General features: G+C 46.3%; 2 protein-coding genes across 6 annotated transcripts; one reads left to right on the plus strand and one right to left on the minus strand.

Moving 5' to 3' along the window:
- Nucleotides 1-701: 701 nt before the first annotated feature.
- Nucleotides 702-18725, minus strand: nup98 (nucleoporin 98 and 96 precursor). 5 transcript variants are annotated; one of them, XM_083665403.1, is made up of 36 exons: nt 18595-18725; nt 17155-17261; nt 16815-16910; nt 15846-15893; nt 15100-15285; nt 14502-14647; nt 14143-14250; nt 13725-13908; nt 13388-13578; nt 13152-13292; nt 12883-13015; nt 12619-12711; nt 12326-12466; nt 12074-12207; nt 11780-11967; nt 11405-11524; nt 11113-11290; nt 10898-10991; nt 10621-10734; nt 10338-10476; nt 9980-10157; nt 9611-9766; nt 7982-8212; nt 6967-7096; nt 6542-6804; nt 6163-6347; nt 5767-6002; nt 5344-5628; nt 5000-5157; nt 4382-4522; nt 4025-4173; nt 3579-3800; nt 3160-3401; nt 2810-2964; nt 2159-2270; nt 702-2066 (listed from the first exon to the last, which is right to left on the minus strand). In XM_083665403.1, the coding sequence occupies exons 2-36, from the start codon at nt 17231-17233 to the stop codon at nt 1867-1869; spliced, it is 5556 nt and encodes a 1851-aa protein (XP_083521529.1). In that variant the 5' UTR covers nt 17234-17261; nt 18595-18725; the 3' UTR covers nt 702-1866. The 5 variants fall into 5 exon arrangements, with proteins under 5 accessions (XP_083521529.1, XP_083521527.1, XP_083521528.1 ...); XM_083665401.1 differs by having other exon boundaries at nt 12326-12469; XM_083665402.1 differs by having other exon boundaries at nt 12883-13018.
- Nucleotides 18726-23290: 4565 nt separating this feature from the next.
- Nucleotides 23291-24583, plus strand: LOC310821876 (odorant receptor 131-2-like; the record flags this gene model as incomplete). Its single annotated transcript, XM_083694143.1, has 3 exons — nt 23291-23759; nt 23943-24091; nt 24560-24583. The coding sequence occupies 3 exons, from the start codon at nt 23291-23293 to the stop codon at nt 24581-24583; spliced, it is 642 nt and encodes a 213-aa protein (XP_083550269.1).
- Nucleotides 24584-26052: the final 1469 nt, after the last annotated feature.

Consider the following 26052-nt stretch of genomic DNA (forward strand, 5'->3'; position numbering starts at 1 on the left):
GAAAGAGCGTTCCTTTTCAATGGGCACCCTAAGCAATCGCTTCATTTCATTAAAAGAGCGACCGAAGAAGCTTGCACGACTCGCTCACCACGCATCTAACAGTGGTTCGTATCGATGGTGATGCGCCATCACAATAACTGAGCATAGCCAAAGGCACTCCACCTTTTCAATTGCTGCATTAGCTCAAGGTGCTGGTGCGCTCCTTGAGGAGTCGGATAATATACGTAGCTAACAGGGTTTTTAAAAATGCATCAGCGAGGAAGGGCATGGTAAATAATTGAACAGAAGGTCTCCTACTTGTCCGATTTCAATGTAACAGTACCCAAAACCAGCTTGTACTGTGGACACGTCAGGTGGCAGGTACTTAATTCATCCATCATCCAGACACATGTGCGTTCCTCTCTACGGCCCCCTCAATAGTAAAGATAAACGTAAGTGTTTTGACCTTTAAAAAAGTGCTAAATGGATTAATATAAAACCATTTTTAAAAAAAGAAAAAAGGAACTGCTTAGGCTGTACTCATAGCCCAAATCGAATATATCAATGTGTAGCTTTGTGAAAGACTTAACATCTAATGCCAATTTGCTGCACAATCACAATAGACAACTTAGACCAAGGACAGACAAGTCTGGTTATAACTCTTGCTTGGACAGTAACGAACATAGAAAACATTCAATTAAAATCGTTAAATAACAAATTACAACAATGGAATAATGCACTTTATTCAGACTTTAATAAAAACGTCTTGTTCTTCATCAATATCACAAACATGCACAGAGCAACAGCGGCAACAGAAGAATGGACTCTCCTCGGTAAAGGCACTGCGCGAGAGGAGAGTGGTTCACACACTACCGACAACAACTACATCCTTTTCTCATGAAAACAAGAGCAACATACTAAAAAACTGAAGGGGAGGAAAGAAATGGTGAATATGGAGGGTGTGTGAGTATTCAAAGACCAACAACCAGACAAAATGCAGAGAATCTGGATTGACTCACCAATAAGCAAACATATCAGCTTCACAACAGAAATTTTAAACCATATCCAATGTAATCAAGTGCTAGTCAGATACTATTCTCTCTCTCTCTCTCTCTCGCCCTCTCTCTGGACACTCACACATTCTGATTTACAGCCAAACAAAAATACAAAAACTACAAAAATAGAAGGTTCCGTTATCATTTTACATTTATCTAGATCTCTTTTGGTATCCAAAAAATGAGTTGTTAATTTCAAGCCTTTGTACATGTTTACATCACTAAATTGTGTCTCCTTCCCTATACACATTATTGACAGTTCATTGTTGTGTGCCACTCAATCACTGGAAACAGTCGTACTATCATGAGTTCTTGAACTTGAGTTGATAAAAAGAGTGGGTAGAATTCTGTGATATTTGAAAACAGAAGAATTGGGTTTTGTTTTCTTTTACATACCAATGAGTGTCCCTTTAAACAGGGTCAAACGTCATGAGGAGAGTCCTAACCAGGAGGGTTCAGCAAGATGTAGCTTGATATTCACACACACACACACACACACACACACACACACACACACACACACACACACACACACACACACGTACAAAAATGCTATACAAAAAAATAACATACAATATAATCAACAAAAACCCTCGAGCAACATTCATCACAACACACACTTATTCTGAGGAATGCTTTATCCAAGCTTGTGCCATTTTCATCTTGAGAAACCAAAGCTCAAAAACAGGTAAATTAGGATATTCTGCCAGTCCATCATCTCAACCAAAACCTGCAATCCTACAGGACAGTCCAAGTCCCAAGTTCTTATTGGCCTCTACTGATCTTTCTCAGTTCCTATTGGGCCAGGGGGATTGTGGGTCATAGATGGTCATTAGCTGATGATTAGCTGTCGCAGGTATGATTGGGTGAGGCTGCGGAGCTCCTCCAGGGCGTAGTCTTCAGGCATAGGCAAGCGTCCAATGTGGGGGGCCAGCTGGGACAGGGGGATGTGGACGGGCTCTGCCCCTCCCTCACCACCCTGCTGCAGACTCAAAACCACACGCAGGATGTTAGCCACACGCTTGGCCATCTCTGGAGGGACAGGAGAGGGTAGGGTTAGACAGGATACACACACTAGTACACACACACACCTCTGATTGGTGCAGACCACAACATCCACCCACCTGATTGAGCGAGGCGATCCTTTGCGGTGGAGCAGGGGAGGAGCTCTATCCTGCTGCAGAGTGATGTCACGTCAGTGTGTAAGCGCTCCAACTCGTAACCAGCACTGTCCATCTAAGGGCGCGTGTGTATACACACACACACACACACACACACACACACACACACAAATTCCTTGTGTGAGCAGTCCAGCTGGTAATCAGCATTTTCCTTCAGTACACACACAAAATGTGTCCCAGCTGATAGACAGCACTGTCCATCTGTACAGTCTATGGCTGTGAGAGACAGATAATCTAGAGATTAGTTATACAGCAAATTGGCTGGCAAATTCTAATTGGGTCGAAAATGAACAACCGCACGTACTGAGTTAGCTTCTCTAACGACTGGCTGTTGAATGATTATCCTGTGGGTTTCAAGGTGAATTAAGGTTAATGAATTGGGGTTATTGCAGAGCCAATTTTCTCCCGTTCCTCTTGGGCATCGCGACTAAATGGCTGGCAGCCACATTTTAATTCAACTGGCATATAGATGGACCCACTTTAGTAGGCCAGCCCACAGTAACTGTTCTATAGGTTGTTGTGAAAGACTTGGAAGTAGTCCTGAAAGCCCTCTCTCTATCCCTATCTCTCTCTTACACAGTCCCAGCACAGTACCTGTTGTATGGTGTGTAGGGTCTGTATGACTCTGATGTAGTCCAGGTAGACTCTTCCTGCCGTGTCCCAGTCCTGGATCACAACACTGCGCTCAGGAACAGCCAAGCCCTCCAGGAACTCCAACAGGTATGCGTGGTTATCATTAATGATGCAGTCTACAGGAGAGAGAAAGAGAGAGAGAGAGAGAGAGAGAGAGAGAGAGAGCAGTGTTAAGAGTGTGTGGTTTCCGTGAATAAATCTTACCATATCCAGTGTGCGTCACGTGCTGTGCTATGACAGTGACTCCAGTGGCCTGCGCGTGCGTGCGTGTGTGTGTGTGTGTGTGTGTCCGTCCGTCCGTCCATACACACCGGAGGCTAGGTGCTGGATGACCAGCTTGTGGCAGCGGTTCCAGTGGCCGGCCCTGTAGAGGTGCAGGGCCTCCCTGTGTGGGTCTGCGTCTCTGCGGGCGCGTGTGGCCTTGGCCTGGTGGAGCCACTGCTCGGGGATCAGCAGTCTCTCGATAAGGAAACGCTCCTTCTGCGCAGACTCCTCGGTCTCCAGCAGAGGGCAGTGGAGCTGTATCATTTCTTTAACCGCACGCTCGCGCAGCCTACGGAGGGGGAGGGACGTGGATGTTAAGACAGGGAAAGACCTCTCGAGTAAGCACCTCAACAGCTTCAAGAGGCTTCCTTTCATATCGCCATTATTATTTATTTTTTTATTAAAGCGCTTGCGAAAAGAAAATGCGAAACCGCAAGGTGTGTGTATACGAGTGTGTACGACATACGTGTGGTCTGGTATGTGCAGCAGCACGTAGACGGCCATGTCCCAGAGGCCGGCGCTCTCCAGCTGTGCGGCATAGCTGGTGTGTATGAGGCCCTGGCGGGCGTGGCTCAGGTGTGTGTAGTGCAGAGCCTGCAGGACGCTCCACAGGTGCCAGCTCAGACGGTAGTCCAGCCTCTCCCATGTCACCGTCATGGGGTCCAGCAGCTGCTGCAGACTGTAATGTCTGGGGAGGGATAGGAGGGAGGGAAGGAGAGAGGGAAGGAGAGAGGGAAGGAGAGAGGGAAGGAGAGATAAAACGGTCACTTTGTCAGGCAGTAGCACCCACAATAATCGAATGCGTGTCTGAAAAAGCGCCAAGTGTCTGGAAACATACAGGTAAGTAGGTAGAGCGCAGTTTGGGACAGGTGATAACCGTGGGTGACACAGATGGCGTAGGTAGAGTAGTACCTGTCGCTGTAGAGTTTGAGCAGGTGAAAGCAGACGTCGTAGAGCGGCCGCTTAGACTCCTCCTCTTCCTCCTCCATGTCGAGCTGGTCTGATTGGTCAACATAGGGAGGCAGAGGGGCGCAGGCATACTTCTGACCCTCAGCAGTCCCCTGGGCGAGAGAGGAAGAGAGGTGGAGAGAAGGTAAAGTCAAGGTACTGCCCAATCTGACATCAGCCCCGTAACAAATCAGGACCCCCCCCTCAACAAGAACTGAAATATGTGCCGTCCTTAAAGATGATCTACATTAGACACCCACCCCAAAAGTCGATATGCAAAGTGAACCCGGGTCGGTATCTGCGTTCGGACGCGTTTCTCACCTGGAAGGCAGCCTCGTACTTGGCGAGGGCGTCGGCGATGGAGGCGGTGGGAGGCAGCATGTACCACAGGTGGACTGCAACACATCGCTTCCAGTCCAGCTCTGAACACACGTTCACCACACTGTCTGTCGACTGCCACACCTACACACATGACAAAGGGCCGCAGTAGGCACAAAAGGTTGGAACGCAAAACATTTGCCTGGTCTTATAATCATGGAAACAAATATCTAAGCCCACAACATCTAACATAGAATCATATATTGGAGCAGTACACAAGGAACGATTACACTCAAGTACCAAGGTTCAATATCAGGGAACAATATCTCAAGTACCAGGGTTCTCCACCAGGTGGCGCTGGATTTCATTATCAAAACCGACTGTAAAAATACCTCTAAAAGGTTGAATTAACTGAGGAAAAAAATAACCCTTTTACTTTTACAAATCATGTCATTGGCAATCAAGGATAGTTACTCTATCACAACTAAATATCAGTTTCATTTGCTCTGAAATGTTTCCATAGTCTCAGAGCCAACTCGACAAGGTGGCACAGCGCCCTTCTTACATTCTTTAGGGAGTATTATACTCAACACACACACACACAGACACACACACACGTACAGGTTTTCCAGCGAGCAGGGCAAAGATGCGTAATTTCTCTTCCTGTATGAAGGAGTCTGTCTGCATCCTGTTCCAGTCTACCAGTTGCAACGCCAGCAGGTCCCGACTATACTGAGAGCCCACTGCCTGGGCCAGCAGCAGGGACAGACGGTGGTCACCTACACACACACACACACACGTTAGTTAGTACATCATCCTCCTTTCTCTCTGTCCTCCACCACCACTCTCATCTTCCCCTCTCTCCTTCCCCTCCATTCCCCTGCTCTCACATTCTTACTATCCCCTACCACCATCACAGTCACAAACTGTTCACTGTGTGAGTTTATTGATTCAAATCGACCCACCACTCTTCTGAGCCAGCCTGCAGGCGTCACTGATGCGGTGTCCTGTCAGGTAGCTGAAGATGGCCTCCACATGCCCACCCCTCTGCGTCAGCCCCACTTCCTGCTCTATCCTCTGGGTGGCGCTGTGGGACAGCCAGGTGGAGAAGCTCCTCCTCCTCTCCAGCTGCCGCATGTACTGGCTGCGCCCGGCCTCGGCCTCGGGGTCTGGCTCCGTCTCTGCCGAGCCCAGACGACCCCACAGGGCCTCACACAGGGTCCACACCTGCGCCCAGTGGCTCAGGACAGCTAAGAGGGACAGAGTTCAAGTTAAAACAAGAGTCACACCTGTGTCCACTATGACAGATGTGGAAGGAAGAAAACATATGTGTCTGTGCACTGTATTTTGTGCGCTCTATGCATTTGCATGTGTAATCTCTCCCTTACCGTCCCCTGCCCCAGCCTCCTGGTTGAGCTCTGTGATCCACTCTGCATACTCGTGCAGGGCCGCCACCCCGCTCTGGGGCTCGATGAAGGGGCAGGCAGCCCCCTCTGTACTGATGTTGCTGTGCTTCAGGCCAATCTCCAGGGGGCGCTGGTACACCGCCTGGCTCTCCTCACTGTCCCGTGGCTCCAACCCCACAACCTGCTCCATCACCACCTTGAAGGGGCTCTCTGACATCCTGAGAGAGGGGGAGGAAGGAGGAGGAGGGAGAGACAGATGAGAGATAAGACAACTCTGGACATGCAGCAGTGCCTTCTGATGCACTCAGCACTTTCTGATGCACTCACTGTGTGTGTGTGTGTGTGTGTGTGTGTGTGCGTGCGTTCTTATGTGCTTACTGTTTGCTCTTGGCATGTTTGGGAAGGAATCCAAACCCTGCAGCTCCTCCATCTCCCTGAGGGTCCTGGTCCTTGGCTCCGGCCCCACTCAGCCTGTCTCCGCAGTGGGCCAGAGTCCAGCCCGGACCCCAACCCACACGGAACGACCGGCCACTAAACAGCGCCGCGTCCATCAGCAGACGGCCCTGGAACGACAGGCGTGATTCATCAAAACGACAACGTAGATTTTCTTATATCCAAAATGATGGAGAATAAGGACACATTTTGTGTGAAATTTAAAAAAAAATCAATAATAATAAAAAAATAAAATAATACATAGGCTTACTCTTACACATGATAAAAACAGTATTCATTCAAATGATAGATGGTGGATACCAACCTTCCCCAGCGTCACAGAGCTCTCCGAGGCCACGGGCCCCCCCAGGCGACGAGCCCCCACCGTCCTGATAGAGGCCTCCGGCGCTGGGGTAGGTAATAGGAAGGAGGGCCCAAGCGAGGGCCAGGGGGAGAGCCGTGAGGGCTCAGGCACCGCCGAGGACGCCCGAGACATAGTTAGCCTCTGTGGAAGGCCCCCTCCGAAGGGAACATCGGGGAACTGGGAGAACATGCCTGAGCTGAAACGAGTCTGGAGGAGACCGCCAACTGAGGATGGAGAGGAGAGGACCAGGTCAGATACAGGTAACTGCAGACAAATCTGCATTTCAGGTGGACTGTATTGCTACATGGATGTTTTAAACACTGTAGTGACAGAGTGTACGATTGATTGAGTGTGTGTGTGTGTGTGTGTGTGTGTGTGTGTCTTACTGGAGGGTCTGCCCTGCGAGCCTTGAAGGAGGATACGAGGGGAGGATATATCTACAGAGCTCTTCATCCCTCCCTGCTCTTGGAACATGTCCCCATCATCATCCTCGGCAAACAGAGATGCCTTCATGATCTGAGGAACATGGGAAACATATACAGATGAGCACAAGAGAGCATACATGTGTTTGAAGAACCAGGAGTGAACACCATAGGAAAGCATGTATAGTATGAGGGAATACATATGGACGCATGCAATGTGTGAGGGCTGTAATGTAGTGTGCTCGGTGTAAAGTAGTGTGCACTACCTAGATGAGGGCTGTAAAGTAGTGTGCTAGGTGTAAAGTAGTGTGCACTACCTAGATGAGGGCTGTAATGTAGTGTGCTAGGTGTAAAGTAGTGTGGCACTACCTAGATGAGGGCTGTAATGTAGTGTGCTAGGTGTAAAGTAGTGTGCACTACCTAGATGAGGGCTGTAAAGTAGTGTGCACTACCTAGATGAGGGCTGTAAAGTAGTGTGCACTACCTAGATGAGGGCTGTAAAGTAGTGTGCTTGGTGTAAAGTAGTGTGCACTACCTAGATGAGGGCTGTAATGTAGTGTGCTTGGTGTAAAGTAGTGTGCACTACCTAGATGAGGGCTGTAAAGTAGTGTGCTAGGTGTAAAGTAGTGTGTACTACCTCAGTGGTTCCCAAACTTTTAACAGTCATGTGCCCCCTGTCGGTTATTTTGTAGCCTAAGTGATATTCTATGAACATTATCCCTTACATATTATACATTGTGATCATATTATTCTGTTGGATCGGGTGCATGCATTTAGTTTTGGTACTGAGACTGCAGTCGGGTATTCAACAGAACTGTTTGGGAAGGTAAATCAGACTTATTTCGCGTACCCCCTAGATCGATCCACGTACCCCACTTTGACAATAGTGGTACTACCTAGATGAGGGTTGTAATGGAGTGTGCTAGGTGTAAAGTAGTATATACTAACTAGATGAGGACTGTAATGTAGTGTGCTCTACCTGTAGAGTGTGAGGGTTGATCCCCATTGAGGAAGCAATCTGACTGGATGCCGAGACATGGTCGTGTTCGGGGGTCACACCCCCCAGCCGACCCCCGGCGTCCTCCCCCATCAGGCCACTCTCCCCTTCCTCCTCCCCCAGCACACTCTCAGCTGGTGCATCCTGGGTAATATCTGCCATGTCGCTGTCCACTTCAGACACACGACTCAGGAGCTCCAGCACTGCAGTGGACTGAACACACACAGCAGGGAGACACACACACAGACGCACAATTATACATACGCACAGACACGAACAGTTCTAGGTCAGTGAATTCTGGTGGTGTTCTATGAGCAGATGGTACAGGTGTGTTAAGCAGGGAGAGAACACCACATATGGTGGAGATCACTCTTAATAAAGTCTTGTCTACATACACAAGCCTGACAGACCAGTATGTGTCATCTTAAATCATTTATTTCTTAGCATAAAAATACACACACACACGTATAGGCAAATTATACATACATAGCAAGATAAGATATATGACTGAACTCAAAGCATGACTTTAATGCCATAAGTGGAAATACTGTGATTGTCTAAACCCTTGATTAGAAGGGAACCCTAGGCCTAACTCTTAGTATGTGCTGTATGTTTGAGCAAAGTTGCTTTACTTCATCTAAACACACATCCCTCATAATCTCAGTTGGGATAAAACATAACTGTATATTCCCATGTAAGAGAAATTCACAAATCAAGAATAATAAATGTATTTTGAGGACATTTAAGAACTCTATCTAATGTGTAACAGCTCTGTATAAAAAAAAAAAAAAAAAAGGCTTTTCTAAATCTAAGGCTTCATAAATCTTATCATAAAAACATCCCCAAAGACAGAGTAAAGAATATCATCCATCCACTGTTGGTAGATTAGGCCCTATATTAAAATGTACACACAAAAGTTCTTTACATATGTCAAAATACAAACACTTGATGGCACAAGATGGCCGAGCTGACATTTCATATAAATCTTACAATCAAACTTTACACTTTGGCTTCCATTACATCATCTGACCACAACCCTCCGGCACCTGAAATTAATTAAAATCCCCACTGCTCCAGGTATGTTTGTGAGCATAGAGAAAGGTGCTAATTCTAAATCATAAATTGTGAGGGGCAGAAATTAACCACCACCTGATGTTACACACACACACACACACACACACACACACACACACACACACACACACACACACACACACACACACACACACACACACACAGAGATGTTATCCCTACCACCTGAAAAATATGGCTATCAATTTCAATGAGGATACAAAAACATATAGGACAATGTCAGAAATATCATGATATCCTATCCTATTTGTATCACATTCATGAGTCCTGCACCATCCCCCCGACCCATCCACCCTCCCACCTGTGATTGGTGCGCCGGGGCCCCTTCGGCACCTCGGGTACAAGGGGAACCTGGGTGGAGGGGACGGCCTGATGCACACCTCCACTGATCAATAAATATAAGAGACGCGTCCCGTCTGATCGTCAGCTACACGCTAAAGGCCTTCCAGGTGATGTAGAGAGCAGTGGCTCTATGCAGGGTCAGTGTGGTGTTGGTTCGGCGCGCGCTGCTCCGTCTACCTGAGCCAGTGGCGCCACCTTCTGCTGGGACGGGGGAAGCTGCTGCAGCCCCGGAGGAAGTGTTGTCGCGGTCTTCAGCTTCTTGGGATCCGCTTTGAGAGGGACGTCCTCGTCCTCGTCCGAGTCCTGCAGGCCGTACTTGGAGAAGTGGGCCACCTGCAGAGGGAGGGAGGGAGGGAGGGAGGGTTAAACCAGTGTGAACAGAGAGAGTGTGGTAAAAGGGAACGAGGTAAGAGACCGTAAGGAAGACATGCTTTTGAGAGTGAGCCATGTTACACAATGTGAGGGTGATGTTGTGAGGGATCTGCGTCCACACAGTATAAACGGCGTTGTATGGGGAGGTTTGCATGGGTTTCTGGGGCGGCTTACTTCGAACACCCAGGAGCCGGTTTCTGGGCGGTACTCCAGGAAGCGGGCGCCCTGTTTGCGTGAGGCGTTCTCCAGCCGGCCCTCATAGTTCATCTCAGCCAATCGCTCGGGGCTCTTGATCTGAGTGCAGGTGGTCTTGTCATTAGGCCACACCCCGTCCAGAGTCACCTCTGCTCGCCTGGGAGAGAGAAGGACGAGAGAGCAAGAGGAGAGGTGGATGAGAGGAGAGGGAGAAAGAGGGGTGAAATAGCGAAACTGAAATAATCTCTGATAATTAAAAAAAAAAAAAAAAAGAACTTTCCATTGTCCGTTTTACCACCCATTGGGCGGTTCGTGTCCCTCAGCATCTGTCACTCACCTGTTGAGCCCCTCCCCCTCAGGAGGCTTGTTCTTGTCATCAGGGTAGACGATGACCTCTTTACGTCTGAAGTGAACGATCGCGTCCAGGTTCACTCCCGTCACATTCACCTCGCCAGGGAAGAACACTGAGCCGTAACCTTCAAGCCAATCAGAAAATCCAGCAGTGAGCCATCAAAGTACAAAACGGTCAGTTACTGATACATATATACCGATATACAGTATACAGCAAATACTTTACAAATGGAAGACCCTGTTATGAGGGAGAACAGAGAGCTGTATACCTTTCCTGCCAACAGTGAAGTTCTCCACCACACACTCTCCATTCTCATCCACCATCCTGGCCAGCTCTTCCATGGGGGGGATGGTGTAGTACCCCACACGCCCTAGAACGATACCTGAGAGAGGGACAGGATGAATAGGACTTTTTAGTGGCATGTAAGGATCCAATCTTTCTCCTGACAAAGTGCCCATACACACACGCACGTCAGAGAAGTATGTCCTTCCTGTTTGAACAGTGGATCTGTCTAAAAGGTGAGAGGTCAAAGGTGAGGCTCTGACCTGCAGGGTGGGGAGCCTGCTGCACCTCTTGCTGCTCCTCCTCTCGCTCCTCCTGCAGGGAGTCATCTCCCAGGGAGATGTCCTCGCTGCTCACCTGGACAATGACAAAGAAGGTGACAGACAGTGATGTCATAACTGACGTCCATCTGTGACTGAATGACACGCACTGTACGGTTATTTTCAGATATTAACAGATTTGCATTTTGGGTGCGCACCTCTAATCCGTTCTTTCCCCCGGCCTTATGGGCATTCAGCTCTGAGATGGTGTCCTGCAGGGATAGGCTGGCCTGGGCGTGGGGGGTGGGCTTGGAGATGGGATTGGTGTAAAACTTGGTGACCTCCAGGTTGTCCTCCCCCTCCAACACCTCCCTCACATCGTCCTCATCATCCATACTGTCAGAGACATGGAACACAGACATTGTTAGACATGAACATCCCAGACACAGTGGATGAGAAACTCTATTTGGGACAGATATCGTGTGGTGTGTGTGTGTGTGTGTGTCTTACCTGAGTCCATTGTGTGGGTACTCTGGCGGTGAGGCCAGGTCATCAGTCTCTCTGTTGATGGGGCTGCTGTACAGGCTGCTGCCATTCAAGTTCTTCAGCACCAGCTTCTTGATGCTCTTCCTGTTCAAAACACCACAGAGAAACACATCAGGGCCGTGTTCAGCATAATGAATGTTCAAAAATAAATCTAGATTGTGAAGAGACATGCCTCTCTGACATGTACAGTAAAGAATCATGTCAGCTCTATTCATTCCATTTCTATCTGCAGCGTTCAATACGTTGAAACATCCATGACATGCTCCACTACTACTCGTTCCAGAGATGAGATGTATCTATAGATAAAGCCCGGTGGTTGATATGGGACTGAGCACACACCTAGGCATGAAGGCTCCGTTGGTGAGCGAAGGTTCATCATCATCCAGCCCGTCAAACAGCTGCGACTTGTTGGAGCCCGATGACGTCAGAGCTTTCGGCCGCACGCGCGTCGCAGGCCGCGGGGTCAGCTTGTAGTGAGTGGGAGTGGTCAGGGCCTTCTGAGCCGCAGGATTGGTGGGCTTCAGACGCTGTTGGGAAAGGAGGGAGAATGAGTCGCTCGGACATCGTTAAGACGAGAGGAAATCCTAGCGTTCCTAAATCACAAAGTCTTTCCCAAAGAGCCGTGTGTCTCACCTCCTCCTTTTTCTTGGGGTCTGAGAGGGGGTTTCTGAAGAGGGGGGAGTCTCCGAAGGGGGAGTATGCCAGAGCGTTGATCTGCTGCTGCAGCACTGCCTGCTGGGCCGCTGCCGCATTAGGGTCCGTCAGAGCTGGGGGAGACAAACACACACACGCTATTTATTCACCCATATTACTCATCCATCTATTGGTTCATCTGTAAATCCTTTGACCTGTTACATCCCCGAGCGAGAGCGAGAGAGTAGTTACCAACGGGCTGCTGTGGCGCTCCAAAGCCCAGAGTACTTGTGCCAGTGCTGAACCCTGGTACTCCGAACGGTCCCACCGTTCCTAGAGTGGTACCCAGCTTGTTCTGAGTGTTCCCAAACAGGGATGTCTGCCCTGTCCCCACTGCTGACAATACAACACACATATACACACAGTTAAAAATGCCAATACAGAGCAGTGTTTTCCTAGGCTCAGGATTCAGGCAAGGCATCACAAGCATCTCATATCCCCATTAAAGTTTCCCATCTCTACTTTGTCACTTGCTCCGTATGTACCTGCTCCAAAGCCCGCTCCCAGCCCAGTCCCCAGTCCTCCTGCAGCCGTTTTGGTCCCAAAGAGACTTCCAGCAGCCGGGTTGGCACCAAAACCTTCACGCAATAGAGAGAACAACACTGTTACTATAGTGGGTTTACTGGCCTGGGCAAGCAAATGCACTGAAGCAGGACCCGAGAGACCCAATGCGAAGCTGAGGGAATAACATTTTGCTAAAAAGACATGTCGTCAGGATAATACAATGAGTATGTTAAAGGAGGACTAACCAAAGTTGGATGTGTTGGTGGCAGTGCCCAGGGTGAGGGCAGGTTTGTTACCAAAGAGGCCGGTGCCTGTACCAAACGAGGGCGTGCTGGTGGTCGTGGCACCAAACCCAGCTGTCTTCTGACCAAACAGGCTCTGCTGGTAAGAGAAACACACACACAGGACATATTAAAGTGTGTGTTCCATCTCTCTCACACCTAAACCCTACAAATGCATGACGCTTGAGCAGTTCCCAGAGCCCTGGCAAGGTGCAACACCTGCTTATTTATACCTGTGCGCCGACGTTGCCAAAGCCAGTGTTGGTTTGGCCGAACAGCCCGGTGGCTGTCCCAAAGCCAGCGGCTGTGCTGGTTTGAGCTGCATTTCCAAACAACCCCCCTGCCTGGGACGCAGCCGTGTTACCAAACAGACCCTGGGGGAGAGAGAGAAGACAGTTAAAAGTCTTCTGATACAAAACAAACATGCTTGTGTAAACACACACACACACAACACTGTGTGTTGGCTCACCATGGTGCTGGTATTGGGCTGGCCCATGGCAGCCGTGTTGCCGAAGGAGAAGCCGGTGTTTGGGGTGGCAGCAGTTTGACCGAACGGCTTGAACAGGCTGGCTGCCTGCTGAGGCTGCTGCTGGGGTTGCTGCTGCTGCTGTTGCTGCTGGCCAAACAGACCGCTTGTGGCGGCACCAAAACCTCCGGCACCTGGGCAGAGAGGGGAGGAGATCACGAGGAAGGGAGGGCATTAAGACATATTGCGGTGCTGTTATTTTCTCTACTGTATGGTGCTATGCTCCGGCCAAAGGACCAACTGTTGCGTACAATGGTCGACTCGTAATGTTCCGACTCACCGGTGCCAAAAGAGGTTTTGGCCTGGCCGAAGGAGAAACCTGTGTTGGTGGACGAAGCGCCAAACAGCCCTGCGGCTGTACTGGGAGTGGCTGCAGCTGCTGCCCCAAACATTCCCCCTGTCGCAGCAGCCATGGGGTTGGAGGGGCCCTTCCTCCCTGCCTGGTAGTCCTCAAACCTCAGCTCCTACAGAGAGAGAGAGAGAGTGAAGGAGGGAGCGAGAGGGATAGAGAGAGAATCCAGAGGAGACAGTGAAATAGAGGTCTGGAATCACAGAGATCACAGACCAGAGACCGAGTCCTAGAGTGGATACCAATAGTCTGAAGTTGTCCTCTCTCCTTGCATCCTTTCCTTCGTCTAAAGCTGTAAAGTAAGTCAAGTCAATCAACTCTCAGTCCAGATCTCAGCTCTGTTCCTCACCTCCAGTGATTTGTTCTCATACTCCTTCATGGCTGTGATGCACTGGTGCTTGGTGTTGATGCTCGTAGTCACGCCCCCTTTCACCATCGTGTCACTTCCTGTCGGGGGCTGAGGTGGACAGGCAAGGGCATTCATTCAGATAATACTATGTACAGGATTATCGGTATCTAGTGGTAGTTTAGTCCAGGTCTGGTGGGATAACTCAAGTCAAAAGAATCCCACATGAAGCATTATATTGCTGCACCCAATAGTGAATTTGTCATGGGACGAACAACTCAGACAACAATGTCACTTTTGAAATCAGCAATACTGTCAGCGGGATTATTGTTCCTGTATTGGCTACCTCAGATCAAACTCACATTGAACTTAATCGTGGTGCCAGGCTGCTGTGTGGCAGTGAACCCCGCTGAAGCCCCGAACATGGAGCCTGTGGCCGCTCCAAAGGGGTTGGAGTTAGTGTTGGTCGTCCCAAACAGCCCCCCACTGCTGGTGCTTGTGCCAAATGCTGCAAAACATGTTACCTGTTTAACATTTATCCAAATATCATCATCAACAACACACCACATCCCCAATCGGCTATATAATCACAGACAAAATAATTCAGATAAATGTTTAATTATTAACAACTACAGTTGCCTTCTATTAACACCTACTGTATCTCATTGTAAACCTGTATAGAATTAGAATGAGTAGAATGGATCAGAGCCCTCCATTAACTACTGTCTAAATAGAAGGCTCTGGAATGGGCATTGATGTAGCAGCCCAACAGAACAAATTCCCTCATAATTCTACCAGTGGTGGAATAGAATTGACCATTGTTGCACGCATGGAATACTGAGTGAAAAAAGACTCATCATTCCAAGATAACATTCCAAAGAACAGCTTTAAACAGGAATGTCTGTTCTACTAATTCTAGTAGACATAAAACCAAGACAGTAATAAGAGTAGGAGACTGACTGCTGAAGGAGGCTGGTTTGGCGGCACCAAAGGCATTGCTCTGCTGGGAGAAGAGTCCGCCGCTTGCTCCCGTGTTGGCGCTGCCGAAAAGGCTGGTGGTCGTGCCGCTGGCGGCGCCAAACCCAAACCCACTGCTGGTGGACGACGTCACCGGCTGGCTGAACGTACTGGACCCAAACAGCCCACCTGGAGGGGGGAGAGACAGACCACATCACATCAGTTCACAAACAAGTCCATAGGTCTAAATCTAAGGTGCTCAACTCAAATTCTTGTGGGATCCGACGGTTTGGTTCTTTACCTTACTGCATCCCTCAAGGACTGGAGTTGTTCACCCTGTGATCTAACTAACCCCGAACAAATAGGCATCTAGGAGGCCCATCTGAACCACCTCATCGATCATAGAGAGGTCTCAACATGCAGCCCGTCAGCTTGCCCTCTCTCCTCCTCCCTCCCTATAAAGCTACAACACTCACTCTCTAACATGTACAAACACACACACACAGGGCCATACACAGTGTCATCTGTCTACATGATCACACTCCCTTTAGAAGCAGAATGCAGACTTTTCAGAACCTAGAACTAGGCCTAATTCTTAATACTTGTGCACAGACACCCCTTTTAATAGCAAAAACGGGCACTGTGTATGCACGGTCTGCAGCCGCGTTGAAACCAGAATGCGGACTGTTTGTGTGCACGGCCGCCCCTTTAAGAACGGTTTGTGTGTGCGCGCAGCAGCCCATGCTTACCTCCTCTACCTGCACCAGTGTGGATTTGCTGAGGATTGGCTGCAACCACTTTTGAGAGAGTAAAGCATTACAGGGTGGGATTAGACACACACATATTCATCCACCACATGTCAGCATCACGGCGGGCACTGAAAACACTCACCGTTCTTATGAATGATTAGATATATCTATAGAGAACATAGTCAGTTCTCTTGTTCAGCGAGCGGCAGTGTGATCATGCAGGTTCACTGTTCAGGCAGACATGACATCACAGTGCAAAAGCTAGTCTTAACATGCCTACCATAGCCTTTACATGCCTATTAATGCTAGAATTCTCATAACTCAATGAAAACGTCCAACGTAATAAAAAGAATAGCTATAAACAAGAGTCTGTAGCGTTACTGTGGTTATGCAAACAATATACAAAAGACCTCGGCTACACCACAGAGACGTTTCCTCCTAACAGAGAATGCTGCTAATTCAATGAATGAGGACCATCTCCATCCACCGCTTTTAAGAGATACTTTTCAACACATACGGAAAGTGAGGCTAAGTCGTGAAGGGCAAAGTGAAGCCCCCCCCCAGCCCACCCCCCCCCCCCAAAAAAAAGAAAAAACCGAAAGACTTGACTGAGAAAGATAAGTCGCTTTAGTCTCTGAAATTCAACTGAAACGCTATGGAGGCAAGGTTAAATCTCGTCACTGTTAATATTGACCCCTAAACCACTGTTTGGAAAACACTGGCCAGACTCTGACTCAAATTGTAGTGGTCAAATATACTGCTACGATACCGGGGCTCAGCTAAAGGTGTAACAGGGATTGACATCGTGGGATAATAGGCCCATCACCTGCAGACTCAATAACAGAGATGTCTGTGACTGTACTAAAAGACGTAAAAGAAAAAAGAGCAGATCTGATGTTCGAACAGTCTCTTGATGAGCACTGACGGAGTAACAGGGGTCATAGTGTGGATCAGGGTGAGGTAGCAAACCTGGCTTATTCTGCGTCGCTCCAAAGAGTCCTCCAGTGTTGTTAGTCGCCCCAAACGCCGAGGCCCCAAAGCCACCTGCCGCCCCAAACCCAGTGTCTGCAAAGACAGGTTCAACAACATCCCTTTAGGGAATCTATACAGGCAATGGCAAGTCTTCTCCTACAGTCCTCTAACTTATCAAACAGCACAATTGCAGGAGTGAACTGAAGGGCAATAGTTGGGCAACTTAATTGGCCTAGGCAGAGTGACGCTGAGGCTAAGACATCAATAAGACAAGGAAACTGCAAAGATACTCCTCAGGGTTTAGGATTACATTTACCAGCCCCCTGTTGGAACTTACTTTGCTGGCCAAACGTGGATGAAGTCCCAAATCCTCCGGTCCCTCCCCCGAAGGGAGCACCAAACGACTTGTTGAACATCTTCTTCTGCTAGCAGGACTGCATATGTCTGCTCAGGAAAACATAGAAAGCAGTTAGCTAACCCACCAGACACTGACAGATGATAAACAGAACTGACATGAGTTCAAATAAATGACCTTGAATGTACTAAACATTCATATTCTACTTTTATTTTATGAGAATGGTAAACTTCAAACCTAGAGGTTAAACAACTAAATAGACTAACAGCGTATAGGCCTCAATATTTTCCACCCAGGGATTAGTAGAGCTTGTTTACTCTGAGGTGTTCATGATGTCCACACTCCAAAAGAGGCCAAGATGTCATGTCAAGAGGGGCCCAGAAACATGTGTTCTTTTAAGTTTTCAAATGAGTTTTAATCTGATCCTGAAGCTAGGTAGCTTCAGAACATTGAAAATCGGTCATGCTGAATACAGAAAATAACAGGAGCAGTGTTGTTAGCTGGTCATTGTTCAACCGGGACCACTTCTCTTTCTTGTCAAGCAAACAAGCCAGACAATTCTGAAAATGTGCCATGAATGAACAGACACTCCCAGTCTCAGATCAAATACATTGCAACACTGATACCCCTGTAAGTTTGAAACATCCGTCTTTTTCCATTTATGTTTCCTGTGTCAAATGCTGTTTTGACTACTGAAGGCAGCAAGCCGCACAGCGGTCCGACCGACCGCACGTCATAACAGCTCACCTCCACTCAGTTATTCCAAACCCTGACCGATTCCCCCATCCCAATTATTGTTATAAAGACGACAAATGTGCCAGTAAACCAATTAACTAACCATAATCTCGATGGCTAGCTAGCTGTTTTCCAGGTGGGCGCCAGAAAACATGCACTCGTCTCTTTGCGGCCTAGTAGTAACATTACCTAGCTTACTTCTGACTAGCTAACGTTAGTTATTAAGAAGGGTTTTAGCTAGCTAGCTAGCAGCCTACCAGACAAATACAGTTAGGTAGCTTGGTAACTTCAACCAATAGCTGGCTATCCGCTTGAAATTTCCAAAATAATTGCATGGAAGGAAATTAGTCACCACTGTTGCGCAGGATAAAACCAGATATGACCAGTTTAGCATAGCATGCTAACCGGCTATGATAAACAAACGCATTTTCAAAACCACAACTTAACCCGTTGACTGTCAATGGATAGCGGATACATACGACAGTACTGAAACACTGATCTTCTACATTTCCACCAAACAAACACACCAAAAATGGGTCAATAGTACAGCTAGCTTACGATCTGCTGCTGCTGTCATGACATGTTGTGCTAACTTTTGAAAGCTGTATTGCTAGCTAGCTACCGTCGTTAGCCGTTGGAAAGAAACATCGTTGGAATAATGTTCACCCTAGCTAGGTTTTTACTCACCGCGTTAATAATTGTAGAGCGACTGAAATACGTGTTTTGTGATGCTGTCACAATATGGGTGAAATAATGTCGAAATATTTATTCTGGTACACGATAGCTATGGTAGTTATCGGTAACTGTGGCTATCTCGTAGCACAACGAGGAGGGAAACTGCGGTAACGAGGTCAAGCGACGCACCGCACGGCTACATACGTGTTGAACACGTCAATGCGTCTCAACGTTTTGAACCAGAGATTTGTACTGATTCACTGAATGTGTGGAGTGTACTCAAGTTCACACAATCTAATCGAGATGATGCTAATGTGTCATACAATTAAAATATATTAATCTATTCAATCAACAGAGAATCAACAATTCACACCCCCAAACAGCAATCACAATCATATTGACCTATTGTCTTGTAAGTGATATAGCATCAGATGATGGGACAGGCCTCACACAGCTACAGTATTTAAAATGTAATGTTTATGAACTGGAGGGATATCAATATTTGTTTTTTGTTTATCAAGCCACTGCCATCAACAAATAAGATTGAAATGAATGACCCAAAAGTGAAATACAGTAGCCTACAGTAGCCTATGGTTTGTTTCAAAGACTAAGACTTTGGTAATTCAAAGTAGATCCCACATTGTGCAGGACAGTCCTGCATTTGGCCTTTTTAGATTTGGTCACTGTATATACGACATCTTTGTTGGATTATGTACCCCACAGTACACACACAGTACCCTCTTTCTCCTCTCCACCTGCTTCACCGCTGTTTATACTGTTCATACTGTTTATATTTTTTAGTACTTCTATTTTATTTTATTCTATTTTAAAACGTATTGTTGCACTACTCTGTGGCACTGTCACTTTTGCATTTCACTGTGTACTTGTATGCATGTGACAAATAAAGAATCTTGAATCTTGAATCAATATGCTTGGTGCATATTGGGTTAGGGTTAGGGTTAGGTTGGATAAAGGTTGGAGGATAATGAAAGTCCTTCACCACAGAGGTCAGAATTCACCACACAAGACACCAAACAGAGTTCATCCCCAGCGCATATAATCTTGAATTTATCCATTGAACATTTATCCATTGTGCCGATACAGCGCCCTGCGAAAGTAATGGGACAGTGAAGCATTGTTTCTTTTTTTGGCTCAATACTCCACACGTTTGGATTTGAAATCAAACAATTACTGTGAGGTTAACGTACAGATTGTCATCAGGGGGACTATGCATAAAAAGTGTTGTAATTTCTGAATGGTGAAACCAATATGTACACAAATATTATTATGTACAAAAAATGTTTGATTTTGAACCAAAAAAAGATAAATGCTTCACTGTCCCATTACTTACACAGGGCATTCTCAATCTTGATTTCAATCCCTCTAAAGACCAAACCAGAGCTCCACGAAGACACACTCCCAATAGCCTACAGTAAGCTCAATCACAAGAGACATTAATGATGTCAATATTTACCTAGAGCGTTAATGACAGCACAAGGATTAGGAGTCCAGCACATCAAATATTAATGTGTGATAATGAGGGGGCAGGGGACTGGTCCAGAGGGGATGTGTCTGATTGGTACCCCGGAACTCTTCAGTAGTAGCAGCTCTCCCCTCTCATGGCACAGACAGCCACAAAGCAGACCTGGACCTCATCATCATCATCATCATCATCATCATCATCATCACCATATAATTATAATTCTATTTATGATCATCATTCTATACAGTACAGAACTTAACATGCTCACAGTTTCACTGCTCACTGTTCTGACCTCTCTCCTGCTTAGCTGCACCACACTCTCTTAACCAATCACATGCTACGGTATGCTGCATTGACCATTCAAATCCTAATGTACACAATACCACACCTATGACCTATCAAACAAACAACAATCCTATTCTGTGGTAACTGAACTCACCTCAGTAGTGAATCAATACCCAGGTGTGACATATTCTGGGGTCAGTGCAGAACAGTAGAGAATGATGACAGAACAGACAACACTGCAGCAGGTCCTGGTCTCTGATCTGTGCATCGTGAGAGGATCGAGAGAGCTGCTGCTGCAGAAGGCTGTCAGTCAGATACATCCCCTCTGATTCAGTCCCCTGCCCCCTAATTAATGCACATTAATATTTGATAGGATGTTTGGACTTCTAATCCTTTGTGCCCTAATTAATGCTCTCAGTAGTCATTATTGCCTGTTGTGATTGCACTTACTGTACTGTAGATGTGGGAGTCAGGGCCTCTGTAGGAGCTCTGGTTTGGGCTTGGAGAGACATCATCCATTGAGGAGGATGTACTGAAGATGTTGCCGAAGTGCTAGTAACCTCCATAGAATTGCAAAAGAACAATCTATGTTCAAACAAACACAGACAGACACAGACACAGACACAGACACAGACACACACACACACACACACAAACACACACACACACACACACACACACACACACACACAATAAACTGTCAATCACACACAAAGCAGAAACAATAGTGTGCACCAGAAAGGGAATACGAAGACAGAGGCTTGATCTCACACTCTCAGTCTCCAGGCCTAAAGATCCTACATGGGTGGGTGAATGAATGTGCTTATAATTGACCACGTCAGATCCATCATATTGTTTTACTCCCCTAATAGGTCAGAACTGACTGATCTGTGACAGAAATAGCATAATTTTCTCAGTAAGGTAGCAGAGATTAGATTCTTTTAGATTCAACTTTATTGTCATTGTGCAGAGTACAAGTACAGAGACAACGAAATGCAGTTAGCGTCTAACCAGAAGTGCAAAATAGCAGAAAGTGCAATGAACAGTATTTACAGGTAGTGCAATATATGAACAGTAAGTAGTGCAGTATAATATAAGTAGTGCAGTGTAAGCAGTATATGAGTAAGCAGTAGCATTATAGCAGAATAAATAAGTTACAGTATAAACAGTGTAGCAGCATAAGAGCTGTATAGGTAATGCAGTCTAGCAGTATATATGTATTAACAGTAACATAAGGTAGATAGCAGAATAAATATAAATATGGAATGCCGTATGAACAGTATAAACAGGTATGTACAGTATGTGCAGATATGTGCAGTGTATTAACAGTAGTATTATAGAAAATATAGGGATATGTGCATTATGTGCATTATGAACATTATGAACAGTATGAACAGTATGGACAGATATGTACAGAAGAGCAGTGGTATTGAGTAAGAGCAGGGGAGGGGAGGGGTTGCAGGGGTTGCAGGGGTTGCAGGGGTCGCAGGGGTTGTCCGGGTGGGGGGGGGGCGGGGTTGCAGGGGTTGGTAGGTTGTCAGGTAGGTGCAGTGTTCAAGTTCAGTAGGGTGACAGCCGCAGGGAAGAAGCTGCCTCTGAACCTGCTGGTTCGGGTGCGGAGAGACCTGTAGCGCCTCCCGGAGGGGAGTGGGGTGAACAGTCTATGGTTGGGGTGAGAAATGTCCTTGACGATGCTGCGTGCCTTACGCAAGCATCGTTTGCCCTGGACAGCCTCAATGGAGGGGAGTGAGGAACCGGTGATGCGTTGGGCAGTTTTCTGAAGGCAATGTCGCGTGCCTTCAGCAGGAGTCAGACCTCACTGTTCATCCATGGCTTCTGATTAGGGAAAGTGGTGATCCGCTTGAGTGTGGTGACACTGTTGATGTTGGAGCTGTGGGGTGCTTAGTGGCATAAGTTTTTTTTTTTTGCAAGGTTCCTGGTTCGATTCCGACCCTTGACACGTCTTGCATGTCATCCCTCCTCTCTCTCCCATCCTTCCCATCTCCCATCTCTTCCTGTCAAATTCTACTGTCTCTATCCCAATAAATAGAAATGCCCTAAAACATATTTTAAAAAAATAAATAAAAAAAAGTAGCAGAGCTGTACAGCATCCTTCACACATACAATATTGACGTAGATGGCCCACACAGAACTATTGCAGGCTTACATCTTTCACAGAATCCTTCTGAGGTCTTCACAGTGTGTTCCAGTATCTGCAACACACTCACAAACCTCTCGCTTAAAGCTTTTATTATACAGAAATTACAGTAAGTAATGGGACAGTGAAACATTTTTTCTTCTTTTTGCTCTATACTCCAAAAGTATATGATGGGAAATTATAAGTGTTTGTATGTGTGTACATGTGTATGTTTGTAAGTATTATATTGTATGCACCTTACCATAGAATGATGAATAGCAGTACAGTTAGCTGTACAGTAGAAGTATAATTATTATTTTCTGTTCATGTCCTCCAAATAGGGGAGGGTTGGGGTAGGGGGAAAAAAGGGAGAAGAAATTATGAAGAAATGCTATCTGATAGAACTTAAATGATATTTACAAATGTCAAAGCTGATCTACTCCTATAAAAAAAACACTCCCACACACACACACACGCACACGCACACGCACACGCACACGCACACACATACTGTCTAAAGGCTGTCCCACCCCCCTCAATGCCCAATGCTTCTCTGTAATTGGAGATCAGACTGACACGTGTGATGGTGTTATGTGGGTGTAGGGGTCAGTTTCTTATATGAGGTGTATGACAGGCAAGCCCATCAGATCATTCTCTAGCTGCTCTCTAACCTGGGCAGAACCCTAAAGTATGAACCCTTAATTCACTGTGAGTATTTCTTCTACCCAGTCCATTTGAGTGGAAATGACTTTAGGAGATCAACAAGGTGATTCATTTGAATTCATGTGATCTGCTTCACAGACATGTCAAATAGAACACAACCCCAGGACAACATTACGGTCAGTCAGCAGTATGAAGGGCAGGTGGTGAAAGGACTTTATGGATTCTTGACAGTGTCACCGTGTCTCCTCTTCCTGTTCATCAATGGAGTGATGTTGTTCTCACTGAGGAGCAAGCCAGTCTTTCGTGAGACCTCTCGCTACATCCTCCTGTACAATCTCCTATTTGCTGACACCTTTCAGTTGGCAGTAGGTCAGCTGCTTTACATATTGGCCACAGCCAGACTGTACATGATGCGTTATATATGTTTGATTATTGCCATGTTTAGTATCATCTCGGCTAGCATCTCCTCTCTTAACCTGGCTGTGATGTCACTGGAGAGGTATGTGGCCGTGTGCTTCCCATTGAGGCATGCTGACATTGCCACCATCAAGAACACATTTGTGGCCATCGCTGTGGTGTGGCTCCTGTGCTCCATCACCACTCTCATTCGTATTTTTATGTTACTGGTTCTAGAGTCTAGACCTTTTAATCAGTTAATGCAGGACTACTGCTCTAAAGAAAATATTTTCCAGCTGAAAATATTTGCTGACATAGAAAAAGCATTCACTTCCATCACTTTTATATCGGTGGGTGTTTTAATCCTTTGGTCATATATTGGTGTGATGATGGCAGCCAAGACTGCCTCCTCTAACAAAGCCTCCAACAGTAAGGCCCGTAGAACAGTGCTGCTGCATCTGGTACAGTTGTTCCTCATTCTCTCCTCCTCCCTGGTCTCTATAATACTGTCAGCCTTGAATGGAAAGGTGGACAGGATCACAATGGTGCGTATTCATTATGTTCTGTTTCTAACCCTTGTTAACTTACCCAGGTGTCTGAGCTGTCTCATATATGGCCTGAGAGATCAGACAATCAGACACATCCTCATGTACCACCTCTCTTTTGGACTCAGATGTTCAGTTATGCCAGCATCGGTTAAGCATTAATTCCACATGTAAGCTTTGTTTCACTGTTAGATATTTCAACCCATTAACATGGCTATGGTGAATAAAGGACTTTCAGGGCAGGAATTTCACTGACGGCCATGGCCGCCGTGAAATTCCTGCCCTGAAACACTTTTATTCATTTATGCCCCCTCAGTTTGGCCCAGTTTGGCCCTCAAAAAATTATATGCCTTGCGGCCATGCCCCGCCCGCACTGCCCAGGCTGATTTCACTGTTTTCTCCTCTGCCTCTTTCCTGTCAATACGTTTTTTAGGCACCAGTGTGACTTTTGTTAAGATTCTGGGACAGGACAAGGAGATGAGCAAGAGGTAGACGGAGCCAGAAGAAATAAGACCACTGCCACCACTGTAGTCCCGGGGTTATGACTGGCTGCGCTTTGAGAAGGACAAGAAAGGCTTTCTTATAAAGGCGTGGTGCTGCAGTCTTTGTAACAACTTTCGCTCTAAACCACTCCCTGTCTATCTCAGCCTTATTGCAGCCCTTTTTGGTGAGAAGAGGCTCAAAGTGCTTGCATAAGTGATGTAACTCACCAAACTCCTCCAAGAGCTTTTCTTCTGTTGAGAAATTCATCTCTGTAGCAAGGAGCACAGGATCAGTGGAGAAAGTGGAAAATCACTGATAGTTATACCATGTATTAAAAATAAAATCATCCTTAACCTTATGCGTCCCTATGTTTTATTTGATGGCCTTGCTGCCCTGGCATTTGTCCTTTGTGCCAACACCGAAGGCCAAGTGGCCATGTCCCTAAAATGATGAAATTCCAGACCTGGTGTGGAACTGAATGTTTCCTCTGACTTCAGTCAAATCTTAAATTGTGTCAATTGCAAACAAAACAAAAATAACAATTATTACTTGTTCATGTAGACCTAAAGTGAACATTTTCATTTTTTGCAGTGAAATATCCTCAGTTTTTTGTTTACTGGTTGTATCAGAACAAACATACTTTTCATTTAAACATTTTGGTCAGTCTCGGTGCAGAAACACATTTTGATTGAATTGTCTTGCACATTACCCATTTATTTCGAGCAATTGGTTTGGTCAAAACATATGTAATAAATGGATTTTACCTGGTTATTATACCTTTAATACTCTGGCATCGTGATTAGATCATAATCATAGAATACCATGGCAATGAAGCTCTCTGGTTTTTCATACTGCCTCAGTTTCTGTGATGATAGGATATAATAGGAATAATGATCACTAGTCAATTTTATTAAGGTTGGATCAAGTTTGACAGTCAAATATCTGCACGATTATGTCAGTGTTACAGCGCTGCCACTTGTTTAGGTGTCTCCATTGAGTTCCACTTTACCAGCGCAGAGTGGTACATAAGAAGAGTGACGCCAATGAAATTAGTGGAGGCTTCAAAGAGTTCCAAAAATCATTTCCTGATTTACTCAATATTGATTTTTTTATTGGACTAAGATATGTAAGTATGGCTAACAAGACTTAAAACGGGGATAAATGGTGGACGAAAAGTTGGAGTTTCAGCCCCAAAACGTCATGGCTACTCTCAAGTAAAACGAGAAACTACCACAGATTTGGAAAATCTCTCTCTTGAATGGGTTTAACCACACAACGTTTAGTATAGCTACGAAGTTTCTCACTTGAAATTGCAGTATTTATTCAGTTTGAAAATTAAAATCCCAGCTAGCAATATTTGTCAGACTTGATAGCCAGACAAGCAAACGGTTGCCTGGCAACTTGCTCCATAGGTTTGTGTGAAGGGATTATTTGAGTCTCTATAAGTGTGAGCCAATAGAAAATTGACCCCTTCATTG

The sequence above is a fragment of the Argentina silus genome (genome assembly GCF_951799395.1).
Source record: "Argentina silus genome assembly, chromosome: 2".
Classification (NCBI taxonomy): domain Eukaryota; kingdom Metazoa; phylum Chordata; class Actinopteri; order Argentiniformes; family Argentinidae; genus Argentina; species Argentina silus.